We start from the raw sequence: 25,759 nt of genomic DNA, 5'->3' as shown, positions 1-25,759 counted from the left end.
TAAAAGTGTTTCATTTTACCCTGATTCCCTTAGGGCCCATAGCACCAGGTTCTCCAACATTACCTCCGATACCAGGGGGACCTAAAGGTCCTTCTGGTCCAATTTCACCTGGATGACCTTCTAAGCCTTGTAACCCTGGTAAACCAGGAACACCCTAAAGAAGAAAAAAGTATTTTCATGAAGATAATCAGTCATAAAAATGAAAAATTTCATAAACATAATATAATTAATTACAAAATCTTTTATCTTTCGATAACAATGAGTTAAGAAGTAGAAGGAGATAATAACATTTTAAAACATACACAATGAGTTTTGATTCTGTTAGACACATCTTCTAATTCTAAAGTTATGCATTTATGTTCTTTTTTTAAAAAATGCTTCAATATAATATTAAAAAAACACAGAAAAAGCGCAAAAAGAATTTTACTAAACACCATATTTTTTCATACGACAACTTAATTTAGAATGAAGTGTATAAATAAGGTCCCGTTGGTTTTTAAATAAAAGCCATTTCTTTTGTAAAAGGAAGAAGGAGGGCATGTTATTTATAAATTTATATAATATTAAATACATTATCAGAATTAATCAAGCTAGCTGTTTGCTTTAATTATCATTATTCAATCCTCAAAACTGCATGGTAACTTTAAAAAAGGGTTACTATTACTTTATTTTGAGTAGAAATGAAAATTTTCAAATTTAAATTGAGGAATAAGTTTTCATACAAGAGAATAAAAAGATAAAAATAAGGTTACTAAAATGATACCGTTAAATTCTTTCTCAATAAAATGCAACAATGCATAAAATCATTCCCATCTTTCAGGCAATAATGCAGATAATTAAGTTTCATACTAGGTAATAAATAATAACTTTTCAAAAACCACTTCTTGCGATTATTAGCTTCTTTGTATATTCCAAGGGCCAAGGCGTTTGACTTCCGGAGTACCTTTGCAAATTAATGATATTACCTGCACAACTTCGATAAGAAAACTGAAGTAATTAAAAAGAGCAATGGCTAAAGGAAAATGAACGAAACCGTTAAGGGTTTGTATATTCCATACACTTCTCTAATATACAAAAGTATGCCTAACACAAGGCTTCAACTTTAAAATGTGAAATGCTGATAAAAAGAAAATTGGCTTTCACTGAAAAAACAGAAACATAATGTGGTCACACCCAGAAGATAACAAGAATAAAGGGTTGATAAATTACTGTTTATAAACATGGTTAGGTTGCATAAATTTAAAAAAAAAAAAAAAAGTTCATAAGTGATTTCTCTCCTTCTGAAAGGCATATCAAATTACACATTTTTTTAAAAGGCCCTTTAAAATTGTCAACGCTTTTCTAGGATAAATCGAAAGTCATTACAATTAAACCCAATTAAATGGTTGTTCCAATTATTGGAAATGTTAATAAAGAATACTTTCTTAGACCTTACAGTTTTTGATAGCGTTTTCAGGTGAAGTTGTTAAATATTAACAACATAAAACTCTATTTCCACCTGACTTTGAACCAGCTCTAATTTCATAGCATATAAAACTTAATGAAACAAAAACAAAAATTTCGAGCTCATAATGCTCATTAAATGTCAAATTCGGAACTTCAGCAGAAAATTACAATATAAATAAACGATAGAATAAAACTTACTGGTAGACCTTTTTCTCCTGGACAAACACAAAGTTGAGAGTCTGTACATCCTTTACAAGCCTAAAAAAATAAGCATTAATACATTAAAGAAAAAAAACGTGGAAATCAATACAATGAATAATAGCATTAATACTTTAATAAAACAACGCAACTTTTAAATTTATTGCCGCAATTCACGTTCAAATCAGTGCTGCCATCTTGTGCTGACATTGATAAAGCTTAGTTAAACAAATATTAAAGAAAGTAATAGTTAGCAGGTTTTCTTAGAGTTTTTTTTTTTTTTTTTTTTTTCGTAATTTAGTAAAAGTGTTTAAGGCTTATTGAAAGATTAAACAAATTTTAAAGTTTAAATATTTTTCCTCCATTGTAAAACTGTAAAACAATGAAAAAGTTCTAATAAGAGGTATGATAATACTGTTTCTTGTTAACTAGAACTTGCTGGTTTACGGAAAAAATGACAATTTTATTCTTTAATCTCATTCAGCATCTAATGTATTTACAGGGTTTAATTTCAAAAATAAAAGTGCCAGAGTCCTATGGAAAACCATGAGGAAAACTATAAATAATGATTAATATAATAAAATAATTAAATTAAAATTCAACAAAATGCAAAGAGATAAATAACAATTTAATAAATTATTAAACTAATGATAAGCAGTTAAGTAGAAAAATAAAATAGCGGACTTCCTCTTATTTGTAGCTCCGGCTGGACTTCAATTTCATTTCATTCAATAACTGAAAAACAGTTCAGCCAGCTTCAAGCTGAATTTAAGCCCTGAATACACAGAATAATGTACTATTTTAAGGGCTGATAGAAACGAAGTCCATTCTTTTTCGAGCATACCAATTAAAAAAGATTAAAGCGACACTAAAGAGAATATTGAGAATCCAAGAAACAGTATAAGAGTATGTAGGGCTGGATTAAGATTTTAGGAGACTCTACGCACTTAAAGATTTTGGTGCCTCCGTGTGATGTTTACGCCCTGTTTTTCTTCATTCCTTCTCACGCTCCCCAATTTTGGTTTAGCTGCATTTCATGGTAAAACTGGCAATGGGAAATTTTTTAGTGCTCCCTTTCCTGAATATCTTAGGAACTTTTTTGTGGTGCCCCCCTTCTCTTGATGCTCTAACACGTACTCAGGTGCTAGCACCTGAGAGTATGGAAGGAAATTTTATGTAGCTCTGAAAACATAGAGATAAGATTCGGGTACTTTCTGACGCGATACTCTGTCGATATAATTGTAAATGCTTAGCAGAATAAGAAAAGGGAAAACGTATTCCGGAATTTGATCCGAAAATAATATGCGAACAAACGTAAGGCTATGTAAACTGGGGGGGGGGGAGAGAATGGGACAGTTCGATATCTCCCGTTCTACTGGGCCGATTGACGAAATTCAACTTGCATTTTTCATGTCTCGAAAGCGCGACTTAGGATATGTATTAGATTTATATATAGCATTGTTCTAATATAAGTATTTTGACGCAGATTTTAAAAAATTAGCACTCAAAATTTTAGCTCCTCAGTGTTAATTGAATTTGATACATATTTATTAATATCCCTTTTTTATTAAACTTATTTGATTCTTCCTTTGATATTTCGAAATTTAGGTTCATTACAAATAAAATTCGCCTATTTTTTTTAAAAAATGCTTATTTTTAAATAATTTTTATAAATTTTTTGGAAAACTTTTGAATTATAATCTATAAAAGTTTTACCATCTCCTTAAAGTAGACGTATTTCTAAGCATACCTGCAAAAAATTACAGTTTTTTATTCAAAATTTCCGAAGATATACGTGAATTTATATATTGGCGCGTTTTGAAATTTGGCATATTTGTTGAAATCGGTAATAACATCAGATGTGATTTAGGCACTTTGTTAAAATTATTTGTCGAAACGATGTGACGTTTTCTTCGCTCATGCACAGTGTAAAAATTTAGGAACGCTGTGACTTTTTTAGGCTCCTTTACAATATTACAATAGAAGGGAAAGGAAAATAAGTTGCTATATATTAAGAAGTTCGCTAAGTGAATTATCCTTGGCGCAAACTGAACAAAATGCGTTAAGTTAAATTTTTAAATTTCTCCGTAAATTTCGCAGCAAATTTTACGAAATTTAATATTTAGGCATAATTTGAGTCGTAGAATAGAAATATGGGAAAAAATTGGTATGCCCCATTTCATGTCAAATTACCCATATTAGAACAATGCTATATATAAGTCTAATATATATCCTAAGTCGCGCTTTGGAGACATGAAAAATGCAATTTGAATTTCGTCAATCAGCCCAGTAGAACGGGAGATATAGAACTGTCTCTTTTTTTTTCGCAGTGTACAAGTGATAATTTTCGCCTTCCAAATTGGTTATATTGTTCAAAAGTCTGCAGCAGCTCTACTTTGGGTATTCACTAGCGCAGGACTTGCAAGATCAGAGTGATAACTTCTAAGCGAAAAATTTTACCTGCGTTCATGAATTCATTACTCTGAAGAATAAGCCTTTGACATGGGTGTACAGCTTTAATTTCTTCAACTTCCGTCAAAGTGCTCTCCAAAGAAAAATAGGCATACATTCAGAAATTATAATCGATTTTAAGGCGTATTTATCATTAAAATATTTTATTTATTTATTTATTGGTTAAAGAAGTGCCGGAGATCTTCTATTTTAGAGTTCTGGTTAGAATTACGATTTACCTAAAAAACTGATTAGTACCGGAGCCGAGTTCCGGTGAGCTTCGGTCCAATATTTAATCTCTGCCAGTTTTTATATTTATTTTTTAGAAAAATAAGTATCGCAAGGGCTGTTTTACATTTGTAAAGTTGTAACAAAAGGCATTAGAAAATGAATTGCTTTTGTGCCAAAAGTGCTTACCATTGAAAACATAATGGCCAAAAAATCCATCTATTTCGTCGAAGCTATCTTTAAGCTCTATATCCCAAGACAGTTCTATTATGGATTCAATAGCTGAATCCGATAATTCCGTCTCAGATTTGATACATTAATTGTGAAAGTGTTTCTTGTCCATGCTTTGTTACTATGAGGAAAATTTCTTTCAGATTTGCCTGCAATCCTATCAAGTATTCATCGATAGCAACTGAAATTTCATCAGGCATGGAACTAATATTGCATACTATTTTTGCACTTCAGTTAACTTCAATAAAACAATATAATTTTCTGCTTCTAGCCTAAGGGTCCACAAACTGAACTTTCTCATTTCAGATTTTCTGCTGTAATTCCCGAAAGCGTGTTTCGCAATGTCTGATGCTGCAGGCAGAAATTGCTCATTTCGAGTCTGTGGACAAGCGTACTCTTTTTTATCATTATAATTAATTCTTTAAGGTTATTTTGTACCGAAAGAATATTTTTACGGGAATAATATAGAAAATGACATAATACAAAAATTTCTTCAAAAAAAGCAGTGTTCCATCTATTTTGTTTAAACGTATTCCACTTTTCACGAATTTATTTACAGATGATCGATAATATTCGCCATAAAAGCATTCAGAACATAAAATACTGCAATAAATATTAAATACATGACGATTTGTCAGAATTATCGGGAAAATGTTTCTTTAAAATTTTAAAAATTAAAGTGAACTTTCATAAACATCTAGGCCCAACTTCATTATTTTCGGTTCCATAAGGTTGACGTCCCGTTTAAGTGAAACATTTATACTAATTGAAAAGTGAAATATCCTTTTATTTAGCAGTTTGCTTGTCGGAAGACTTTAGTTGGTGCTCTCTGAAAGTCTGCCTTTTCGTTCTAAGGCCTGACCAGAAGCAAATACCTGTGACTGAGAAGAAACGAATATTTTTGTAAATCTGGAAACCTTTAATATCTACTATGTAATGCTAAACCAAAATTGATAATGATAAAAAGTATTTACATAAATTTATAAAGTGAAATATTTTGAAGATAAAAAATGAAGGGTAGAATTCAAGTTGGAATTGAGTCCACCTGCCGGCCAAGCGGTAAGCATATAAGCATTCCGTACCGCGCCATGCGCATAGGAAAAAATCCGTGCTTGTGATTGGACATACTTTCCGATGACATCATCTTCTCTTGGCGATTACGGTAGCGGAATTCTTACGGTTTTGTTTTGTGAATGACGGGCATAAGTGATCGGAAAGGAAGGCAATTATCAAATTCAGTTTCAAAAATGAACTTCACAGCTAGATCAGTCGAATTCACAACAGAAAAAAATTGGTTAAATCTTCTTTATTACCGTCAAAAGGTGCGAATAAGTCATCAAAGAATTTCGAGTTCATAAACGTTTTTGCAATATTTTTATATTGTTTGTAAAACCCACAGAACAATACAACCGAATATTTATAAAAGATTCATTTTTTGGGGGGCCGTTGTTCCCTTAAAAATATTTTTTACAAATAAGATTTTAAATAAAATAAGATTAAACGAATTAATAATATTAAAAGAAAAGAAAGTCAGAATATACGAAGTTAGGTATCGTGATTCTTCTTGTCTTCTAATTGGTTGACATACGCGAAATACAACATCAAACGGAACTTTTTCGCCATCGTCGTGAAATATTGCAGCTAGAAGTCTGCTGTTCAAACCTATGAAGAAACGCTTTTCTAGGAAGGCCCACCAGCGGCCGAGCGGTAAAGTCGCTGAACGCTGGTAGTTCGGTCCGAGGTTCGAATCCCGCGAACGGTCTGGCTGCATGGGTGTTTTCGTGGTTTTCCCCATGTGTAACGTGTATACGAGCCAGTTTCCCTTAGAAAGTCCTCCACGAAGGCATCCCCCCTCTAGGCAGATAGCCCTCGTGTGCTTTGCCATAATTAAATAATCCAATCCAATCCTTTTCTAGGAAATTTTGACTGTCGCGTTTCACTTTCTTAAATGAGACACAGTGTTGTTTTTAAGAAAGTGGAATTACAGCCCGAATTTCAAATGTCAAGCTCCGACACTTGTCACAAATTCGTATGATCAGCAGGAAATCATATTCTTATTTACGCAGCATTTTATTTAGCAATTACTTAGACATGTAGATTCATACTAATTATTGAGTGTATGCATACAGCCGAAGAAGGACACGAAATATTGGGTAGATATAGAATGGAGAATCCAAATGGACCAGTCAGAATATGAAATGCATTTATACATTCGCATTTTTATCAATTTTTATTAGCATTTTTATTTTTATTAAGTCATATAGTAAGCCCCCCCCTTTAATTAGTGTTGTATCCTTATGTTATAACTGAATTAATCAAACCGTTTATGATAATTGCTACAGAGGAAAAATACACGAATAAATTATTTACGTGATGTTGCAAATAAACTGTCTGCAAAGTAATTTAGCATTCGGAGTGAAAACGAAGAAAAACATTTTTTAATAAAAATCTCTGTATGGGAATAAATTCAAATGAACTTCAAATGCACAAAAGACAAGAAAATAAATAAATAATTTAATATTAATTAAATAATTTAAATGGAATAATTTAAGCTTTGTTAAAAATTGTTCCGTATTTAAAAGTTATTTGCACAATTTATACTTGAAAGAGGTATAATTCTAGTGTTTCTTTGAGGTTCTTAACTATCTCAAAAACCTCTTTACAATAAAATGTCTTAAATGGAAGGGTATTCTATTAAATACAAAGAAATTCAAACACTTACCTTGGCGCACTTTTTTTAGTTTGCGCCAAGAATAATTTCCTTGGCGAACTTATTAATTTATAGCATTCTAATATTCCTTTCCTTTTTTTGTATTGCGGACGAACAGAAAAAAAGTCATCGTTCATACTTTCAAATAATTTTAACAAAGTGCGAACCACATTTGGCGTTATAATATAATCGCTTAAAAAGAAGATGCAATTTCAAAACGCGCCAATATGTAAATTCATGTATATCTTAGAAAATGTTGAATAAAATATTCCAATTTCTTGCAGGTGTGCCTAGAAATACATATACTTTAAGATGGTGTTAAAAATTTTATAGGTTATAATACAAAAATGTTTTCAAAAAATTTATGGAAAATATTTAAAAATACAAATTTTAAAAATAAAGTATAAAAAATGTGCGAATTATATTTGGATTAAGCCTAAATTTCGAATTCTAGAAGAAAGAATCTAGTAAGTTTAAGAAAAAAGAGATATTAATAAATACGAGTATATATCAAATTAAATTAACATTGTGGAGCTAAAAGTTTCAGAGGTAAATTTTTAAAAAGCTACTCGTGCGATTTTAATAAAACTTGCTAGTTTGGCATAATTTGTGTCGTAAAATCGACATATGGAAAAAAAATTGACATGTCATTTCAGAAAAAGACCGATTTTGTGTCAAAATACCTATATTAGAACAATGCTATGCTATATGTAAATCTAATACATAACCTAAGTCGCGCTTTCGAGACGTGAAAAACACAAGTAGAGTTTCATCAATCGGCCCAGTAAAACGAAAGATATAGAACTGTCCCCCTCTTTTTTTTTTTTTTTTTTTTTGTTTGTTTTTTTGTTGTGCAGTGTACATCATATTGAAATCTATAGTTAGTTTCAGTGCATTAATATCAAACAGATTATGAGAAAATATATACGTTCATTTTGCATCTAGGAATGCAGCATCCTTAACCAGCCTTAAAAATAATAATATGAGACAAGTATGTAAGACAAGTATATTAAAAAAAGGAGTCAAGGGAAAAAAAAAAACTAAATTTCAAAACCAGTAGCATTCATTTTTCCCACAATAAGGATCAGGCGATTGTGGATATAATACTATTTATATATATTTGCATTTTTTCGAGCCAATAACCCAGTTAGTTCACAGGCAACATTGTTCTTTTCAGTACTTATACCCTTTCTAAATCGTAGTTCTTTAAACAGTTAGTAGTTCGCTAATCGCAGTTTTTTGCAGTGCACAATCCATTGCTCCTTTTTATGGGAAAAATGAATAATTACTTGTCTCATAAGATAATACAAAAGCTCTTTATTACTAATAAATAATTTACAGCCAATATATCTGAAATAAGTCGTGGCAGAATAGTATAGTGATTAGCAGACGTTGACTGTTCGTCGAAAATCCAGGGTGCGGTTCTATTTTTGAATAAGGCTTGGTTGTTTGTTCGTCCTTCCCTTCTTCTCGCGGGTTCAATATCGGTCTATCGCCTGTGATGCACTCTAGTTAGTGTTCTCGTTCACGAAATGGCTAAAAGAATCATGCGTTCAGCTGTTCTTGACGAACTGCTTATAAGCATGTGTTCAGTCATTTGATTTAAAAAAAATTAAATAAATAAATATGGACTTGCAGCAAAAATTAAAGATATTATAATATATAATTATTATATATTAATTATATATATTATAATTAATATATCGCTTATAATGTTTATAGAATTCGAAGCAGATGCTCTTCAAGGATAAAAAAGATAAAAATAAAAAAGATCAAATGGCATAAATATTTCTATTGCTATGACGATTGTGTTCTGATGAAGTTTTGTTTAATCGTCAAGTTAACCGTGAAATTTTGTAAATCGTGTTAATGATGAAGTTTATTTTACTCCTTTCTTTAAACTTGTATCTTTTTACTTCCTTGTACGAAGTAAAAAGGAAGTATTGTAATCGCGAAAAGTTTCAGGCAGCATATTTCAACGAAAATATCCATTTTGACCACTATCAAATGCAATTTAACGATGTTTTTGCGTGATATCTGTACGTAAGGACAGAATAAAATACTCTTTTCTTTCAAAAAAATTATAAAACTGCTTTAAAATTAATTCTGAAGAGAATTTTTCGTGGCGTCTGTACGAACGTACGTACGTATCTCGCATAACTCAAAAACGAGTAGCCTCAGAACGTTGAAATTTTGTATATAGGACTGCTATAACATGTAGATGTGCACCTCGTATTTTGGTTACAATCGGCCGCACCAAACGTATATAAATATATTTATATATATATCCACTCTGTTACCCGGCTCAGTGATCTCAGTTTCTTTACTCTTATATGTTTGCAAATTGTACATTTTTTGTTTTAAGAATGATTGTATTATGTTGTTTTTATCTTCCGGTTAAGGTTTTTATGCCTTTAGTAAATCTGTATGCAATATTTTTAGAATTATCAACAATTTTAAAGTTGTCTAAGTGCCGCTAAGCCTTTTTTTTTATGGCGGCCATTGATGTTTACATTTGAAACAAGAGACTAGTAGATTTGTTGCCAATCTAGAGAAACTTAGCTTCCCAACAACAAAGATAACGCAGTCATTTATTATTGCCAATTAAATCATGCTTAATTCTTTCTGGAATTTTTTCGAGGAAATAAGTGTTCAAGATTTACTTCGTAATTTTTAATACAGATATTTTGAGTTTTTATGTATTTTTGCCTTCTCGCAAAGTGAGAACTGAATTAATTAAATGAGAAATACTCAATCGTCTGTGAAAAACTGTTTCTTTTTTGTTTTATTTGTTTAATTTCTTTTATACATCATTCTAGCTTTTTTTATAGTATTTGAATAGAACATGTGCAACGATTAGATAATTCTGTTCTTTAAATGATATAAATTTTGTGCATTATGAGTTATAATATGAACAAAATATATAAGTTAACTGTTATATAATTATTGGATTATATAACAGTTAACTTAGTTTCCGTTATATAATTATTATATAAGTTAACTGTTATATAATTATTAATACTGTCAAGTGAATCTAGCGCCAGAATATCGCTATGGTAAACAAATACTAGAGTGAATTTTAAAGAATGCATTTATTCTATTGTGGTTTATGCGCTGTCGGCGAAGTAGATTTCATTCAATCCAATAAGTTTAAATGAAATGAAAGAAAAAATGCGTATAATTTAATATTCCGTACAAGGAAGTCATGTGGTGTACACATCAGATTTTTTTTAATAAAATGTTAAAATTTACATCCGGTGAATAGTATCTCAATGAAAGCGGCAGTTCTCAATCAGCATATATCAATTCAAGGTTTGTTATATATAAAACTGGATGACTTCTACTTTACCAAAGTCAGTTCAGCAGCATAATGAAGCGAAAATGTAAGGTAAACATCAGGCACTGTATCAATTTTTTAACTGTATATTCTGGTATTTTGTGTCCAAAGCATTGTTTCAAGAAATATAGTAAATAAAATGCAGTAGGTATGAACAGAAAAAAAAAAAAAAAAAAAAAAAAAATACGAGCTTTATAGTTTTCTAAATGGCATATTTCAAAAAAAGGTTTCTGTGTGAAAATTTGGAAGGAATTAATTTGCAGTATTACCAAAGTTACAGCATAACTTACCAGAGACTATCTTACAGACGAAACAGACGAACATGGAAAATATGTCCCTTTTTTTGTAATGTCAAAAATGCAGCAGAGAACAACATAACAGACGAAAATATTTCACCTTTTTAGTTTAATGTCAAAAAAGCAGTGGAAAAATCAATATATATTTATATACACTTCTTGAAAATGTAAATGCATTTTTTCAATGTACTGGTTCTTTGGACTTCGAGTTTAATCAAAGTTTACATAGTCAGATATATTAAAAAGAAAAAAGAACTGTTGACGATAAAATAAATGGAAGATTCATTAATGTTGCAAACTATCTGTCACCAAAACAGTTTCTTTTAACTATTTTTTTTTTTTCCAAATGAAAGGGTGCAAAGTGTAGTGGGAAAAGGCAGCTAACTCATTTTTAACAAGATAGTGAGTCTGTTGTTTACGGCCTGTCTTATGGTGGCTTTGATAAACGCCTAGATTTGGCGTTGACATGCTAGAGAGCAAACAGCAACCGGAACTTCCGCTTGAAATTGAATCATCCGTGAAAGGTTCGTCTTCACATTCCTCATTTTAAATCTCGGGTGTCAAATTTGTTTTGAAGTTCTGAGGATGGTGTGGGTTGTTTTCCCGAGAGGGGGAAAACCCCATCCCTAAGGCAACAAAAAAGCTAACTTTTTTCATGTGATTATTTACCGCAAAATGATGCAATACAACCATTATTAATAGTACAAAAAATGTGTGCAACTTCTTTAATTAATTGTACACAAAAACGCGGGTAAATATGTCACAGGAAGCGTAGGTGGAAAACACTTAAGCAACCGTAATAATTTAAATTCCTTCATATCTTTATTTGTCTGAACAGACATGCACTGAAAACAAGAAAATTTCGAAAAATTTAGTCTGCTCTGTGCCTGTTACGACTCTGCTAATTTCAAGAAAATACAATCAGTCATTAGGCATAGTGAGAGCGATTTTCGTCGCGAATTCTTAACTTTTTCAGGTGATTATCTTAGCAATAACAAGCATTCCCTAAAATCACATCATAATTTACTGGCTTAGTATATAAAATAAACTCTTTTGCGCAGGTAGTACTTGTTCTTAAATGCAGTTTACTATTATTACTACTTTCATTCAGAATGAAGACTTCTTTAAGAATATTTCCTTGTTCTCTGCTAGTTGAATAGCTATTCTTGTTTGTTGCTGCTATATTCAAACTCTGAAGCACGGAAAATGTATAACCGTGTAAGCAATAATTAATAAAACTGTGGATATTTATGCGAATTTGATAATGTAATTTCAGGCATCACTCCAGTAAAACAAGGGACAGTACGAGTAATTTTTCCTACTTGCTGTTTTTAAATTGTGTTGTGAAATGCTGCCGAAGATTTTAGAGTTTTATATTAATTAATCTAGTTATATTTTTTTTTGCCTTTACTTTCGCTTCTACTTTCGTTAACCGCCATTAGAAAGCGAATTAGTTTACGTAAATAAACGAGAGTTCTCGAGTTGAAGATAAAGCTTTAGGCAGTTATGGATAACCAGTCGCTCTGCTTGATTTCTGTCTGCCACTGAATTTCTTAATGTATTATAGCTTTACTATCCACCATTGCTTCATGATATCCGAATCAGAGTTTAGTAGGCGCATGTTGCTTTGCATTTAACATTTAATTTGACTTACACATTTGTTCTGAGTTTCCTACAAGCTATGCCGATTGTGTTTTGATAAAGTTTTGTATAACCGTTAAGTCAACCGTGAAGTTTTGTTAACCATGTTAATAATGAAGTTTATTTAATAAAGGTTTTAAGATCTACGCTACAAGACGCTTGCAAGTTTGATACAGGAGTTGGTATTGCGGCTATAGATCAAACCGCGGTGATTGTCAGCCAGTGCATAGACAGCAGAAGCTTTTCAGCTGAGGCTTGAGCTCCATCTTTTGAGCAGAGGCTTGAGCCCTTTGTAAGCTTCTTGAGAAACTGAATCCTAACGAAAAGGTTGCTATCCTTACAGATAGCAAGTCAGTAGTTAGCGCCATGAGTTGTGTTCATAGGAGATCCAACTTTCTCATCCTTAATCTCCTCGAACGGATTAAGGCTTTCCCTCACTTCACTGTCATCTGGGTTTCTGGCTATAAGGGTATAGGGTTCAATGAAAGAATGGAGAAAGTTGCGAAAAGAAGGACTATGAATAGCTCGGGGGATTTTTCTGCAGAGGATGCGTGTAGTTTCATCGAGAATACTAAGAGCAAGTCGACTGCTGGCGGACTTCTCACACAGGCCGCAGATTCAGCTACTGTAATGTTCATTGCGAGTGGAGTAAAGGATTAAATATTGATAGGAAAATGGAAATAGTAATTAGTAAAATAAGACTGCAATTGTTGGACACGAACCAACTGTTGTACAGGTATCGTAGAGCGAATTCGCCATTTTGTAACTCATGTTATATGATCGACAGTACAGAACATGCAATTATTCACTGCAGAAAGTATGATAATGCCAGAAACATTATGCTCAAGAAGATGAAAATTAGCAATATTGACCTTTTAGTTGATCTTTTAAATCATTGTAATAAGAAACCTTGGAGATATTATTTCCTAGGCAAATTTGTCATCAAATACATCCTAAAGGACTCATAAGTATTATTAGTGTAAGGTTTTGGTTTTCGGACCGAAGTTCCCCCCTGAATTGGAGGGAATGCGTCCCTGTGGTTTAACATGTAAATAACGTTATATTTGAGTTGGAGCATAAGGCGCCAAAGGGAAGCCACGCTTCAAGAAAAAGAAGTTTATTTTACTACTTTCTCTAAACTTGTATTTATTGCACTTTGTGGCGATAAGTCGTTTATCTATCTTTACAGTTTTAGAAGCTGATATTTAAACTACTGTGAACTGTAGAACTGTAGTAGAGAGACTGTTTCAAAGGTACGATAGTAAAATAACTAAGAATAACGAATGTGTTCTCGAAAATTGTGAGTGCTGTACGTTGTTCTGGAAAACATTCGTGGACCTTTGGCAAGTCTTGCTCTGGAAAACTTTCTTTTTTGTTGCCCATTCAAGTTTTGCTAAATGCTTTTATTAAGTTTTTTACTTCGAGAAAACCTTAAAAGAACCTTTTTGCCATTCAGAAGCAGCTCATACAGTCAGCGGAATTTAGTTATACTTTATTATTGTGCAGCGAAGTATTACTTTTCTCTGTTTAAGAAAATTAACTGTATTATTGTTTAATTCGTCTGTTATTCGAATGCCCCAGGCGTTTATTTTTGAAGTCTCGTTAACTAATTTATTCTATCCCTCAACTAAAACGCCATAATACACGAAAAGCAAGAAATTCAGAAGCTTAGCAACCGGCGTTTCGAAAAAGAAAATGGAAAAGTAAGTATCCTTATTCAAGATTTGTACTAGTGATTCAACAAGATCACTAGTACATTTGTCGCGAAGCAAACTGGCACTAGCAAACAAATAGTGAGACTTTAAATAAGCATACAAGAGCATATTTATACATTAAATATCCGCGAAACAAAGAAAAATCCCGAATCCTTAATTGACAGACGGGTTCGAGTCATGAGCATTTTTGGTCATGACTCGAACCCGTCTGTCAATTAAGGATTCGGGATTTTTCTTTGTTTCGCGGATATTTAATGTATAAATATGCTCTTGTATGCTTATTTAAAGTCTCACTATTTGTTTGCTAGTGCCAGTTTGCTTCGCGACAAATGTACTAGTGATCTTGTTGAATCACTAGTACAAATCTTGAATAAGGATACTTACTTTTCCATTTTCTTTTTCGAAACGCCGGTTGCTAAGCTTCTGAATTTCTTGCTTTTCGTGTATTATGGCGTTTTAGTTGAGGGATAGAATAAATTAGTTAACGAGACTTCAAAAATAAACGCCTGGGGCATTCGAATAACAGACGAATTCATGGCTGCTTTCTTGGTATCCCCATATGTAACGTGAAAGTAGCCAATTTCTCTTAGGAAGCTCTCCACAAAAGCATTCCCTTTCCTTAGTCAGACAGCTTCTGCATGCTTTGAAATAATCAATTACATTAAAACCTATAGAACAGAAGGCAGCCATTGTAAATAAATTTATTTGCGATAAATGTCCCATTGTTTCCTTGAAATTCATGCAAAATGAAGCTGTGCAGCTAGCTGATATGGACAAGGATTGTGTGATAATTTTCAATATATTATCAAAGAGACCTTGGTATAATACTTATGTAATCTACCAAGTTCAAAAGCAAACAGTGTAGGAAGCTAAAAAGACTCAACTTTCAGCTTCCGTTAGAAGGTCATTTTAGATATCAGCACATGTTTCTGCCAAATTTATTGATGGTATGCATGGCTGTGAACATTGTAATTTTGTGTTAGACTCGTTTGAAGATATAATTCGGTTTACTAAAGATTTCGTAGAGTCTGTGAAAAATATTAAGATTATAATATAAAAAAAGTCTTAATATTTTCAATAGACTTCTTAATTTGAACGATTAAAGTAATTTGGTTATTGAACATTCTAAGACTTCGAATATATTGAATGCATACTGTGATGACATAACGACCGTAGTGGAATATAATGGCCGAATACAGATTTTTTAATCTCTATCTCGAAATAATGGTCGAAAAGAAGCAAAATTATTATCAATTACATTAAATGGGCGATAAAAGTTCTGTTGGATGCGCTAAAGCAATGAGTATTGTACTCATTCCACTATAACAGCTAACAGGATTGTATTTAAAAAATGTGTAGCAGAAATTTCAGAAAGCAGTTGCACATAGCTTTCATGCATTTTAAAACAAAAATATGTATTCACACACTAGCTGTATTCTCCAGGAACGTCATCTTAAGGATACGATGCATGCCACGCTTGTCTATAAATTCTTTTTCTTTTTCTTTTTTTTTTTTTTTTTTTTTACCCCAGTCGTACAGTCAAATCCTTATTAAACACTTCAGATATACAGTTCTGCATTGAATCACTCGTAATATTAAGCGAGCATCATCAGAAATTTCAAAAACAAAACGAATTGAGCGCTAACCCGTGTTTTCAAATTCTGACCCTTCATGCTATCCAGATGCAACATCATTAACGAAATAATATATTTTGCATTAAAGGGAACTTCTCTTTTCCTCCTACAATGTGACAGAGTGGGCGAAATTTTCTCCGTTTGCATGTAGTCCTTATTCGCATGCAACTAGATGAAGTGAGTTGTTGTTTTAGTTAAACTGATGGCGAGTTTTCTGCTTCAAAATTTACAATATATTGTCAATTTAATTTAAAACTGGTTTATTTATTATATCTGTGTTTCTTGCAAAGTTCCGTTTGATAATATTTTAAACCTGTAATATTATGCAAAGTACATACATATATATATTTAGAAATATGAAGTATGACTAAAAATTATACAAAGGGTCTTTTAAAGAGCTTAATTTACAGTATTTTTTTCAGGAAAACTTTAGCTGCAATCAAGGCCTGAATTCAGATCACGTCCAGTTCCGACACACCTCAATTTTTGAGTGAAATCGCAATTCCAACCAGAATACATAGGAGTTTCAAATAAGGCAAACTCCCCTGTACAACTAAATTGCAATATTTACAGAAAATGCCACTAACAGAAAACATTAATGCCATATTTCATTTAGCAGTATATAAAACTGATATTGGCGTTATATACAGAATGAATGACTCAGTTTCCCTGGAAAGAGCAAAGCGCGTGGGAAAACGTTAGCACGCGAAGAAGGAAATCCTTTTCGTCAAAATGCAAACCCATCAGGAAGAGCAATTTGCATGTGCTAAATTCATTTGATCAAAATGTCTTTAAATGGATTAGAAAACAAAATAAAAATGTTATAATGCATATCTTAGTGCGAAGAATGCTAATGAAAATATTGACTTTTTTGTTTTATCATTCCCCTGGACTAGATAACGGTTAGCGGAGGTTGTTTGCTATCCTCAACTTAGGGTGAGGTTTGAATCCCGTGTAAGACTTGGTTATTTATGTTCCTACCTGCCTTCTCTCAAGCAATTATATCAGACCCATGGAGGTAAGAAAGGACTGCACTCTTACTTCCTACCTCCATGATCAGACCACCTCTGGAGGTGTATCCTGCTTGACGTTTTCAATGATAGACAGCTAAATGATTGACGAAATCGGTATCATTTCACTGACGACATAATTAAATGAATAGCCGAATCAGCTATTCCCGACAAATGCATGAGACGTACGTGTCCGATCATTTGAAGGGAAAAACAGAAAGGGAAAGAAAAATTAATTTTTATCCTTTGAATGTCCTTTTGAAATGAATGAACTTACTCATTTTTCATTTGTTTGATTATTTCTCTTAATTTTTTCGACTTAATTTTAATTAATTATTAATTTACTCACTTTCATTTAATTTTAAGATATTTAAATTCACTTGCTTATATTTTCATTGCTTTATATTTTACTTAATTTTTCATTATTTATTGCTTTTTTTTTATTCCCGTTCCAGATAGCTGCAGCACTTCTAATTTTAGAAATTAAGCACTGGCAAAAATATTAGAACAAGTTTAGAGTTTTTAAACATACGAGCGATAAAGAATACATCTTCAGTATAGAAAAGCAAATGAAAATATCTGTCAAACTTTATAAAGATCGGATGACAGAAGCAATAAAATATTCAATTAATTGATAAATTACACACATGCTTTCATAAAAACAAGAGCTGCTTTTAGAGACCTTGATTAGTCTGTTGATTTTACAAATAGATAAAAAAATATATTTATACAGTCAAAAGTCGTTAATTCGGACACCCATAATACGGAATGATCTATAATCCGGACCTCAAAGCTACAAACTTTCTGCGCATGCGTCGCGTTGACGCATGCGCGTAAGACCTTTACGGCTGCGAATATGGCTTGTGCACGTGCGCAAAATACGTTTACGAGTGCGCGTCTAATGTATAACGGACGGTATAAGCTAAGGTAAAATTATCTAATTATCTATTTCAGTTAATGTTGCAGATTGCGTTTTTCCTTAATCTTCGAATTGGATCCGGCTTATTATTTTTTGCAGACTGTTAGAGCAATTTTATAAAAGTAAGCTTGAACTTTCGATTATGTCAAATAGAATTTCTGATATATATTTATTAATATGTAAAGGATCTACAAAGCTAAAGTATGTTTTGAAGTCCATTAAACAAAAAGTGGAATTGCTGCAAAAAATGGATAAAGGCATATCCTTTTTTTTATCTAAACATTAACGTTTGTTTATCTAAACTTTGTTTATCTTTAACACCGCAGGGCGCAATGAATTGGAGGTTGATCTGTCAGCACTATCCTTATCTTCAGGGCAGATGTTTTTATTTTATTTGGCTTATAATTCCTTACAAAATGCAGTATTTCATCTCGATGTACTCTGTCTTTGATATGATTTAAATCAAATTCCTCGACATTATAATTCGCTTCTGATAGCGAAGAAAGCGACAGAGGTTATTGAAAACGAAAAAATTTCGATTGACAAGTTAGTCGGTATTCTCGACACAGCAATTACAGGACTTGAACAGCGGAACTTTGTAACTGAACAAGAAATTATGTCTGTTTATAGAATTAAAGAGAATGTATTATCACATAAAAAACGAAGCAACTTAAACAACTTACATTGAAAGAAATGTTTAATAAAATAAACAAATAAATATTAAGCTTTTTTTTTTTTTTTTTTTTTTTGTAAATTTTGATACCGTTTAGATCATAATTGTTCTTTATTTCATAAATTGCGGTTTTTTTCGCTAGTCGCCATTTCGTGGCCATTAACACATTTTTTTGAGGCCGGTAAGATTCCATAACTTTGGAAATATTCAACAGCATGCTGTTCTGTAGTAGGTAGGCCTCAAATCTGAATAATTTTTTTCCCCGAAAATGAGCGATAGAGGGGGGAAAAAGTAATCTTTACTCAATAATAATAACTAAAACGTGTAATCAAAGTTACTCCAAACCCAGCGTGTTTGAAGAAGACTTTTCAATTTTTAGTGAAAAATCTCGTAGTTTGGCGTCTTTTCTTTAATAGGCAAAAATGGTCGACGGGATTTTCCGTAAGTACCAAAATGGATAAATATAATAAAGAGTAGAAAAACGTAAGCACAGTTTACCATGAATACTTCTTATTGCTGAGAATTATTTCATAAACTGAATTTAAAAATCCTTTGAATACTTTATAAAGGAAATGGAGATTTCTCAATTTATTTCAATCGAAATGCACAGTTACAAATCGCAAAAAGCCAGCACAGAAGGGAAACAAAAAGCGGAAAAACAAATTTCCCCCAAACAGCATGTGTATCGAAAAATGTGAAATTACCTGTACAGTAAAATAAGCGAAAAACTTGATTATAATAATAAATGCGAACTTCCTGAACGCAGAGAAATTTTCTTCTTCTAATTCCAGTTTTCCCGAAATTTCGTTCAGTATATTTAAAGTTGATCCAGCAAATTATGTGGAATTAATATTCTCTGTTTTTCTCTAGATATTTAAATAAACTTGTTCGTAAATTTATACCTTTTTTAAATACCAACAGTATTCGCAATATGATATGTTAGGTAAGATTAATTTATTAAAGCAACGCAACCCGAAGGCTATAGGAAAGATTGCCTTTGTGGAACACTTTTAAGGGAAACTAGCTCGTATCCGCCTTACACATGGGAAAAACCATAAACGCTTTCATGCAATCAACCCCTTCCGAGGATCCGGGGCGAAATACCGGTGTTTAGCGACTTTACCTCTGGGCCGCTGATGGCACCGTGTAATATGACAAGTGAAATAGACTCAGTCTCTGATTTTGCATTAACTGTACCAGTGTTCAACAGGCACTAAGATTAATAACATAATTTATTTATTGATAATACTCGGAAATATATTTTACAATGCGATCTGAGCAAATAAAGCAAAACTTATTTATGTATCTAAATTAAAAAACCAAACCTAAAATACGCAAATCTCACCTAAAAAAGAATCATTTCCGATCATAAATATGGTGAATTTTAAATTCCAATTATACGTATTTCTTTATTTTACACTTATGCAACATTTAACAGTATAATAGTATGCAAATATTTTAGTCAACTTTTGAATACATTTAATTCTAATTTCATTAGTTAATCATAATTTTGTAAAAATTTGGGATTCAGCATCATGCCCTTTATGAAGATTCAGGATACATCCCTGGTAGTGTCCTCTTCTAGTCATTACCTTATAAGGTACTTCTCCCGCCTTCTTGGCACGTCTTCGTGGTGTTGTGGTCTGCACGCTGGGCGCGTATTCCAGAGGTCCACGGTTCGATTCCCGGCGAAGGCGTTGCTAATTTTTCATCTTGCCTGCTTCCAAATAACCTAATGCCTATACAATTGCGCCCGAACCAAAAGTTTGTTGGATGATGATTCTCTTCACCCAGGAAATGGTGACTGGGTCCCCTAAAAACCCCAGTCGCACTATAAAAGGGGGAGTATATAAGGTATTTCTCCCCCGCCTTCTTGGCATGCCTTCGTGATTTGGTGATCTGCACACTAGGCGCGTATTCCAAAGGTCCGCGGTTCGATTCCCGGCGAAGGAGTTGTTAATTTTTCATCACTCCTGGTTTCTAAAAATCTATAACCTTGTCTGCAGGAAGAAATGAATATTTGATTCTAAAAAATATCCCGATCTCTTTAGACTTATTGTGGATATGAGATTTCGACTAATTCAGGATATATGACTAATAGAAGAGTTGCACGATTTTATGACATTTTTAGTAAATTTTTTGCAGATCAACCAATTTTAAATTAAAAAAAAAAAGATCTTAAAATCGTGTGAATACTTTTATATTATTATGCTATGATCAATCGAACAAATCGATACCTTTTATTATTTATTTATTTATGTTTGGTGAATGAAGTTTTTTTTTTTTTTTTTTTTTTTTTTTTGGTACGAGTCGTTACATTTTTCTCTCACAAACTTGCTTTTTTTACTTCCTTGTACGAAGTAAAAAGGAAGTATTGTGATCGCGAAAAGTTTCAGGCAGCATATTTCAAGGAAAATATCCATTTTAACCGCTATCGAATGCAATTTAACGATGTTTTTGCGTGACATCTGTACGTAAGGACAGAATACAAGACTCTTTTCCTCCAAAAAAAAATTATAAAACTGCTTTAAAATGAATTCTGAAGAGAATTTTTCGTGTTGTCTGTACCTACGTATGTATCTCGCATAACTCAAAAACGAGTAGCCTCAGAACGTTGAAATTTTGTATATAGGACTGCTATAACATGTAGATGTGCACCTTGTATTTTGGTTGCAATCGGCCCCACCAAAAGTATATAAATATATGTATATATATATTTATCCACTCTTTTACGCGGCCCAGTAATCTCAGTTTCTTTATTCTTACATGTTTGTAAATTGTTCATTTTTTGCTTTAAAAAATGATTGAATTATGTTGTTATTATCTTTCGGTTTAAGTTTTTATGCCTTTAGTAAATCTGCAAGTAATATTTGTACAATTATCAACAATTTAAAATCTGTTTAAGGGCAGTTAAGCCTAATTTTTATATAACATGGCGGACATATACGTTTACATTTGAAACAGAAGAATAGTAGATTTGTTAAGATACAATAACACGCCGAACAAATATTAATTTAGAAGTCAAAGAACAAAAGTCAGCGTTATATTTTCACAGCACTAGTTTCGATGGTTTTACGAACTTTTGCGCGTTTGCAGCTGAGGATGATGGTTCCGTAAAACCATCAAAACTAGTCCTGTGAAAATTTGAAAATATAATGCTGATTTTTGTTGTTTGACTTCTAAATTAGTAGATTTGTTGCCAATCTAGAGAGACTAAGCTTCGCAACAACAAAGATAACGCCTTCATTTATTATTGCGAATTAAATCATGCTTAATCCTTTCTGGAATTTTTTCCAGGAAGTAAGAGTTTAAGATTTACTTCGTGATTTTTAATATAGATATTTTGAGTTTTTATGTATTTTTGCCTTGTCGCGAAGTGAGAACTGAATTAATTAAATGAGAAATACTCACTCGTCTGTGAAAAACTTTTTTTTTCTTCTTCTTCTTTTTGCTTAATTTCTCTTATACAACGTTCTAGATTTATTACAGTATTTGAATAGAACACGTGGCAATGATTAGATAATTCTTCAAATGATATAAATTTTGTGCATTTTGAGTTATAATATGAACGAAATATAACGCTGTTAAGTGAACTTAGCGCCAGAGTGTCGCTATGGTAAACAAAAATAGTGAATTTTAAAGAGTGCATTTATTCTATTGTGGTTTATACGCCATCGACGAAGTAGATTTGATTCAATACAATAAGTTTAATGAAATGCAAGAAAAAATGCGTATAATTTAATATTCCGTACAAGGAAGTCATGTGGTGTACACATCAGATTTTTTTTTTGGATCAAAACAGTACTTTTGAGCAAGTTTTCAGAATGAGTTTGATTGTTTGACGTTTTCATTAATTAAATACACATTTTAAAGTTTCATTTATGATAAAAATGCAGAAAAACTGATAAGAGTTGGTAAGGAACCAAGTCCCTCTTCTTTAACAAACAAAGTACTCATTTTGATACACAACCAAAGTGTTATTACACGAAAATTTTCGTGATTTTACTTAATCTCAGAAATTTCTTAGATTCCGCTTCTCGTAGCCAATAACTTCCATTCCGATTACCGTAACTAAATAACTTATTTACTCGACCTGGGCCCACCAGCGGCCGAGCGGTAAAGTAGCTGAACACTGGTAGTTCGGTCCGAGGTTCGAATCACGCGAACGGGCCGGCTGCATGGGCGTTTTCGTGGTTTTCCCCATGTGTAACGTGTATACGAGCCAGTTTCCCTTAGAAAGTCCTCCACGAAGGCATCCGTCCCCTTAGGCAGATAGCCCTCGAGGCTTTGCCATAATCACACACACACACATTATTTACTCGACCTTCATTTAAACTAGCAATAACGAAATTTTTAATATATCTTGATTAACAAAATTATTAATTGCATAATAACAGCAGCCCGAGAATTTTATGACAGTAAATGTGCAAAACTTCCACGTAAGTGCCCAATCTTTACTAGTTTGGAGGTGCTTTAAAATTTTAATCATTCCACCCTTTCATTATAATGCATTTATAAAATAAATATTATTCTGCTAATTGCCACGTCTAGAGAGAAATAGTTCCATAATTGTAGAATTCATGGCCATCCTGTAATTAATTGTTTCCTTGAATTTTAAAGAATTTTTGAACAGAAGACTTAGCTTATTTTAGAGCACATGATATCAAACTCGAAATTTTTTCATTGCTAAATTTTGCACTTTAACAAAATTTCCTATCTTCGCCTTTTCTTGAGAAAAAAAAAAAAAAAAAAAAAAGGTCTAATTAGAAAATTTTATAGAAGGTCAATGAATTAGTCTTTAATACACTAAAATACGCCAAAAATTTGGTAATTTAGGCGCATCTTTTGTTAATATTTGTCTAATATCAGTGACAGTTTTAAAATAAGAGATACTTCTTACTATCTGCGAATTTAACATTGAATGAATAAATTTTCAACTAAAAGTGAAGGAAATTAGGGTGAAACAAATTAATAAAATTGAAGAAATTTTTGTTTTTCATTAAAATTGTAATTATATTAGTACAGTAAGACCCCGCTTAACGCTGTTTCGTTTAGCGCTGTTTCGGTTTAGCGCTCTTTTATTTCAACCCGGGGATTCCACGAAATCGCTCGCAGCATACGGGGATTCTCCGAAATATTATGCAGCGATAGTTTTCAAATACATATCCGAAAGAGTGTACTTGTATTTCTTGTTTGGTGCGGTATTGTACAGACATATTTTGAAGGGGTAAATGTGGAAGATGGCGAAGAAATAATTCAAGAAGCAGCGGCTAGTCTTTCTAATGATGAGCTCAAGGAATTAACTGAACAAGAAGAAAACAAAAATGTTGACAGCAGTGATTCAGAAAAAGAGCAAAAAGAACTTTCGATGGCGTTTGTAAAAAGGAGTTTGTCTACCATAACTGAAATAATGGATCAATTCATTGAAAATGATCCGAATTTTGACAGGAGCTCAAAAGTAAGGCGTGGTGTTAGAGATGCTCTATCCGTTTATGAAGAACTTTTAAGAGAACAACGCAAAAGTAAAAGGCAAACAACATTAGATGCTCTTGTCACAAAAAGGCAGAACACTGAAAACGCGGAAGGCTAACTAAATATGACTGACTGAGAATTTTATTTGTTTTTTTTTTAAGATCGTTTTGTTATTTATATTTTGTTTTTATTTTTGCAAGAAATAATAATGTGGTATTAATCTGGGCTTTAAGAAATAAATGTTTGGTTTTATTTTTATTAAAAAAACATACTTTTTTAATTTAATACCTAACCAATTTCCTAGCCATCTTCCCCTAACCCCAATATTTACATGTAAAGATAGCCTCGTTTAGCGCTGTTTCGCATTACGCTCTACTTTGATGGAACGTATCCCCCGCGTTAAGCGGGGTCTTACTGTATTCAAAGCCCATAAAATGGAAGAAGAAGAATCCCAACCCTTTTTTTAGATTAATTTAATATAGGAGAGCTATCTGGCTAGGCACAAAAGAGATTTTTGGTTAGGAGGGATGCCTTCGTGGAAAGTTTTTTGACAGAAATTGGCTCGTATTTACGTTACACATGGGGAAACCATGAAAAACGACCATGCATCCAGCCATTTCCTCGAAATCAACTCGAATTACAAGTATTCAGCTGTCTTACAGAAAACTACCGATTCCAAGGGAGCAAGAAACCAAGTCCCTCTTCTTTAAAAAGCAAAGTATTCATTTCTCAAACAACAAAGTTCAACAGAATGCTTATATTTCAAGAAGTGTGCCTCGCTGTCTCACAACTGATACTATAAAGCCAGGACTAAGATAAAGTTAATTTTTCCCTGATTACAGTTTCTTTATTTTCCCTATTACAATATTTTCTAAATACCTTTCCCTTACTGCTTGTGTACCATTAGCTACTTTATGTGGAAGAATTAATTATATGTGCATTCCATCAACTTTAGTTCGTTTCATACGTCTCACAAACTTCTGAATGCATAAGGAAGCATGAGCTCGAGGGAACCCTACACTTAATAAATTCAGATAAAAATAAAAACTAATAATAATCGATCATAATATAGTATCCTTTAATTCAAACTGCCGATAATTTTTTGGATGCTTAATGAGGTGAAAGAATTTTCACTGAAGTAATGGCATCATTAAACATATCAAACTGATTGACAAGAAGAGTCTTAGAACGAGAATGAGGGGGGTTGAAGTAGTTGACAGTAAGTGCAATTATATTGAAGAATGAGAACTACCTAAGATTAGTATCAATTTTTTTAAAGGAGCCTCGAGGGGTAAAAAACAAAACAAAAAATAGTAATTCTCTTAAAAAGGTATTATTGCACGATTATCAGTTGCACGAAACAAGTTCAATCGCTTTCATATGCATTTCCAAATGGATGGGCAATTTTATAGCTTTCCTAAGTTGAATACAACGTAACTTATTATTAGGGAATTTGATAGATGATATTTTCATATGACTTCTGAACTGCATCTTCAGAAAAGGTCACTATTCTACTCGTATAAACTTATTAAGCATAACGAAGGACCATCAAGAAGCATTGTTTAAAATTAAAATTATAACAGACTTTTTCTTTTTTTTTTTTTTTTTTTTTTTTTTCCCATAGTATCAAAACATTTACTGTGAATTAAAAAAAAAAAAATTCCAAGTGCTAAGCTTTGTACACAATACCTAGAAACTAAAAACATATAAAACATATATGCCCACTGCGGGGGGGGGGGGGGGAAAGGGTCAGTTCTATATCTTCCGTTCTACTGGGCCGATTGATGAAATTCAACTT

General features: G+C 32.4%; 1 protein-coding gene across 1 annotated transcript in view; it reads right to left on the bottom strand.

Moving 5' to 3' along the window:
• The window catches only part of LOC118189814 (uncharacterized), a 236,973-nt gene that overhangs the window by 133,441 nt on the left and 77,773 nt on the right, over nt 1–25,759 (bottom strand). Inside the window, exons 2-3 of the mRNA XM_085812833.1 lie at nt 1,645–1,704; nt 20–154 (exon numbers count right to left, since the gene is read on the bottom strand). Coding sequence (XP_085668959.1) covers nt 20–154; nt 1,645–1,704 — 195 coding nt within the window. The remainder of the gene's footprint in view (nt 1–19; nt 155–1,644; nt 1,705–25,759) is intronic.

Source organism: Stegodyphus dumicola, chromosome 3, assembly GCF_044657685.1.
Source record: "Stegodyphus dumicola isolate Sdum_Otavi_A_Nest chromosome 3, ASM4465768v1".
NCBI lineage: Eukaryota > Metazoa > Arthropoda > Arachnida > Araneae > Eresidae > Stegodyphus > Stegodyphus dumicola.
This window is presented reverse-complemented; position numbering and strand designations above follow the sequence as displayed.